At 48.7% G+C, this 4,443-nt stretch overlaps 1 protein-coding gene across 2 annotated transcripts in view; it reads right to left on the bottom strand.

The window, feature by feature from the left end:
* Window positions 1–2,484: 2,484 nt before the first annotated feature.
* Nrf1 (nuclear respiratory factor 1) overlaps window positions 2,485–4,443 on the bottom strand; it is a 102,986-nt gene continuing 101,027 nt past the window's right edge. For both annotated transcript variants that reach the window (XM_026788590.1, XM_005365768.3), the window contains one exon: window positions 2,485–2,965. In XM_026788590.1, the coding sequence (XP_026644391.1) occupies window positions 2,802–2,965 (164 nt within the window). In that variant the 3' untranslated portion in view covers window positions 2,485–2,801. The remainder of the gene's footprint in view (window positions 2,966–4,443) is intronic.

The following is a 4,443-nucleotide window of genomic DNA, read 5'->3' as shown; positions in this document are numbered from 1 at the left end:
GCTCCAAAGCCACAGAGAAACCCTGTCTCGAAAAACCAAAAAAAAAAGAAAAAAAAAAAAGAAAAAGAAAAAGAAACAAGCTTGGAGGAAGGCACTGTCTGGGTCCGGCTGGCAAACAGCAGGCTAGTAACAAGTGTGTTGGAAAGGCTAATGCCCAGATAACCTGTGTTCTGGGCAGCTGCACCCACTCTGGCCCACCCTCTCTGGAGAACATGGATGGCGGTGCACCACGTATGCACGCGGAGAGAAACAGGCACCTGACATTACTGAGCCAAGGTTAAACACCAAAGGAAAACGTGTCCTCGTTCTGTTACTCTTTAATCCTACCAGAAGGAAACGCAGAGCCATCTATCAACAAAAATGGGCAGAGAACGGGCATTCGGGGTGAGTAAGACTAGAGACTTTTGGGAAGTGTCCAAGCTGGGGTGTGGCAGGAGACAGCAGAGAGAGTGGCAGTTGCCACCTTAAAACAGTGAGGGAGGGAGGTGTGTGGCTGTGTGAGAAACCAAGACATGAGGACATAGGAGCAACGCAGGGGCAGGGCCGCAGGGCCTCGTGCTCTGAGGACATTCCTGGATCAAACACTCACTGGGGGGACCCTCCACACCCCTCGAGTGGAGCCCTCACACCGTGACCTTGAGGCTTTTCCTTTTTATTTTTGAGACAGGGTTTCTCTGTAGCTTTGGAGCCTGTCCTAGAACTTACTTGGTAGACCAGAATGGCCTCTGCCTCCCACGTGCTGGGATTAAAGGCCTGCACCACCGCTGCCTGGCTTATCATGAGGTTTGCTGAAGTATGACTGTTCCACAACACCATAATAGAGAAAACAAGAGTTCACCCAGCACACTCCTGGAGCCTCCCGGAGGCCCTGGAACGTTCCAGGTAAAGACCTCTAGTGCACGTCTTTTGAAAAGGACAACGAGCCACCCTCCCCCACCCCCAAGAGGCCGAGGCTGCTGCAGAGAGGGGCACGTCTTATTGCCACATTTAAACTATTTATTGAATGAGGCAGTTTAGACAGAATGGAGAACAGCACAGAATCCATGCTCTGCTACTGGGGTCTTGCTTGTTTCTTCTCGGCAATTTCTCAAACTATTGGGAGGTTATTTTACCACAAAGGAACATGGACCTTAAAGCCCCTGAACGGCTTCACAATATATGATAAAAAATAATAATTAAAAAAATAACAAATTGTAGAACCAGGACTGTTTATATGCAAATCTCCCGCTCCTCCCCCAATTACGTACAGAAAAGAACATACAAAAAACATTGGATAGTTTTATATAAAACAAGCAAATATAAGAATTGGAAACTTTTCTCAAAGGCTGAGCAAGACATGAAGAATCTTTTAATGTCTCATTAAAAAACAAAAAACCAGAACAGCACATTAAATACACTATCACACACATGGGAGGACCCGGGAGGAGGGAAGAGTTGTCCCCGTACGTGAGGAGCGGAGATTTGGCTTGTCAAAAAGTCAGATGAATTAGCCCCTGGAGACTCAGGGCTGGTGGCTGAAGAAGCACAGGCCACACCGGCAGAGAACGCTCAGTCCAATCCACACTGTGAGCAGGAAAGCTGTGCCAGGCCTGGGCTGCCGGGATGTGCCTGGGAAAACGGTCCTAGCAGAGTCCTCCTGGAGCAGGGCCACACCAGGAACATGGTCCCTTCTCTCCTGACGCCCTGTGACGGCCAGGCCAGCCTTCAGGCAGAGGTCCTTTGCGTGGCAGTCTCCTCTGCTAACATACTAGATAGCGGGAGAGCACGGCTCCCATGGGTGCACCCTGGTTTATTAAGTTTTCTCCCTCCTTCCCTTCCTGCTCTCCCATACTCTCCTCAATCTCTCCCCAGCACACACACAGACACACACACACACCCCTGCATTTACACCCGCCTGCTCCACAAGCATTTCCTCAGCCCCCCAACACTCCTGTTGCCCTCAGTTCACAGGGAACTGGTTCCGGACTGCCCTGGCAACCAGAGCAACTCTTTATTAGTCACGAGACCAAGGATTCCCGGGAAGGGAGGAGGTGGGAACAAAAGGACAGATTTCTTGCCCCTGCCCGGAGCCTGTAGGGCATTTACCTGCCTGAGGCAAGGTCAGCACCTGGGCCAGCCTGAAAAGTCTCTGCTGGCAAAACGCGTGGTGACTGGACTCCCGTAAGCACTTTCTGGACCGCATTGCGTCCTGGATCTTCCTCCCCTCGCTTGAATCTAGCAGAGTTCTAGGCGGCCACTGGGAGGCAGCTTTGGTGAAGGACGTGGTCACCTCTGCCTGAGTTTGTCAGTAGCTCAATGCATGACCCTGGTATGAACGAAAACCAGGTGACTGTGTCTGGCCATGTACCCTACCACCCACTAAACTGGGTGGGTTAATTTTCCACAGTTCACCTTGATTTCATACAGTTAATTCCATGCGGGTTTCATACATATATATGTATGTACATATATACTATATACACATATGCAAATGTGTATGTCCATATGTACACATATACATATATTCACACTCACACATACACACACATAAGTATACACACGTTTCCGCACAATATGTCCGGCCACAATTTGGCTTTTTTGGGACAGTGAAATCGGTGTGGTTTCTCGCTCCACCAAATCCCAGAAGTGGTGCTTTAAAAAAATGTGATTCCAAAATCTGCTGCCTTTCTTCCTTTTTAAAAAAAAGGTTACCAAAACTTTTCTTTCCAAGTCGAGAGACTTAATTCCATTTGATTGCACCTCTGCAAACATGTAAAAAAATTGAAGTAGACTAGAAAACGATGCCATGATAGGGCTGCGTGTCACTGTTCCAATGTCACCACTTCCACAGCCTGGCCGTCCATGGTGACTGCGCTGTCCGATATCCTGGTGGTTACTGGGGCCATGGCCACCTGCACTGGCCCGTTGCCTTGGGCGAGGCTGGTTACCACAGTCTGGTACATGCTCACAGGGATCTGGACCAGGCCTGGAGAGACAAAGCAAGACCGTTGGTCGGGCTGGTGCTCAGGACCCAGGTGCTGGCGGGGGCAACTGGCCCTGTTCCTTCAGGCTACCAGCGTCTGCCAGCCCCAGCTAGTGACTCACCTGCCTTCCAGGCACACAGAAGTTCCAACTCTTTTCTTTCCTTTAATTTAGAGAGGGGCTGGTTGTGGAGCTCACGTTGGCCTTGAACTCTGGATCCTACCATCTCAGCCTCCTATATGCTGTGTGTATGTGGGCCATGGCAGTTCGTTTTAGTTCTTTAAGAAACTTCTAGGAAAGAGAAGTGTGGAGACACTTCCACACAGACCTGCCTGCCTCCATCTTTAGCAAGCCAGCCATAGGTTGCCCGCCGGCTCTGATCCTCTGCTAAGCTGCTGTCTCTTTCAGCTCTCTAGTGCCCAAGCTCGAGCTTCCATCAGCTTGAAAAGAAACAACGAAAACACACATTTCTGTCTTCTACTTTGTTGTTTGGCCACTGGTCCATCTATGTCCCTTCCTCCAGAGTCAAGCGTATAAAAGAAACAAAACCAAACTAAACTAGCCTATTTAGCTACTAATTTTAGAATTTCATAGGCTGGTATCTTTTTAAAACTATTTTAGGGTTAACTAAAAAAAAATCAACAACCCCCCCCCCCAATCTATCATCTCCCAGCGCCACCACTGCACAAACAACCAGCATGGAACCTTCGAAAAGGATGGCCCAGTTCCAGTTAACTTGGGCCAAATAATTATGCGCTTTGGTCTTGTCTTCCAATGGACAGGAAAGGGCTATGCTTGGGAAGCTGCACAGCACGGGAGTAGTTCTGTCAGTGAAGTAGAAGCTATAACCCCTGCCCTGACCCCCGCGGGATCTTCCAGGAAGGCGGAGGAGGCTGATAGCGGGAGTCGGTGTGAAACGAGTGTTTAGCTGAGCTGGTTGGTAACACCTAGACCACTCAGACAGGACATTGAGATTTAGCCCGAAGAAAATACTTCTAGTGAGATAAGGGCAGTGGAGTGGCTGTGGTAAGACGTAGCTAGCCCTAACGTCCACAAGCTGCCTAGCTCTGGCCCTGGACAACCTGGGAAGCAGCATTCTGATGTATCCCTCTTAAGGGGCACAGAACTATACAAAGACAATTTAGGAAGAAAACAAAATAAATGTTGGCACAGCCTAGTATCCTCAGAGATTGTCTTAAAATGGGATGCTTTTAAAAACAAAACAAAAAACAAACCCACACCTGCTGTGGGAGTCTGAGACAGGAGCATCACTTGAGGCCAAGAGTTTAAGGCTAGCCTAAGACACAACATAGGGAACTCCATTTTAGAAATACAAAATATACAGCTGGGAGTATACCTCAGTGGAAAAAATCTTATCCAACTCTAAGTTAGATCCCTATAACCACAAACAACAGCTACTCAAACTAACCAGGTAATCAGTCAGTCAGTCAGTCAACCAACCAATCACCCATCCATCCACCC

This window comes from Microtus ochrogaster, unplaced genomic scaffold (assembly GCF_000317375.1).
Source record: "Microtus ochrogaster isolate Prairie Vole_2 unplaced genomic scaffold, MicOch1.0 UNK4, whole genome shotgun sequence".
NCBI classification, from domain to species: Eukaryota; Metazoa; Chordata; class Mammalia; order Rodentia; family Cricetidae; genus Microtus; species Microtus ochrogaster.
This window is presented reverse-complemented; position numbering and strand designations above follow the sequence as displayed.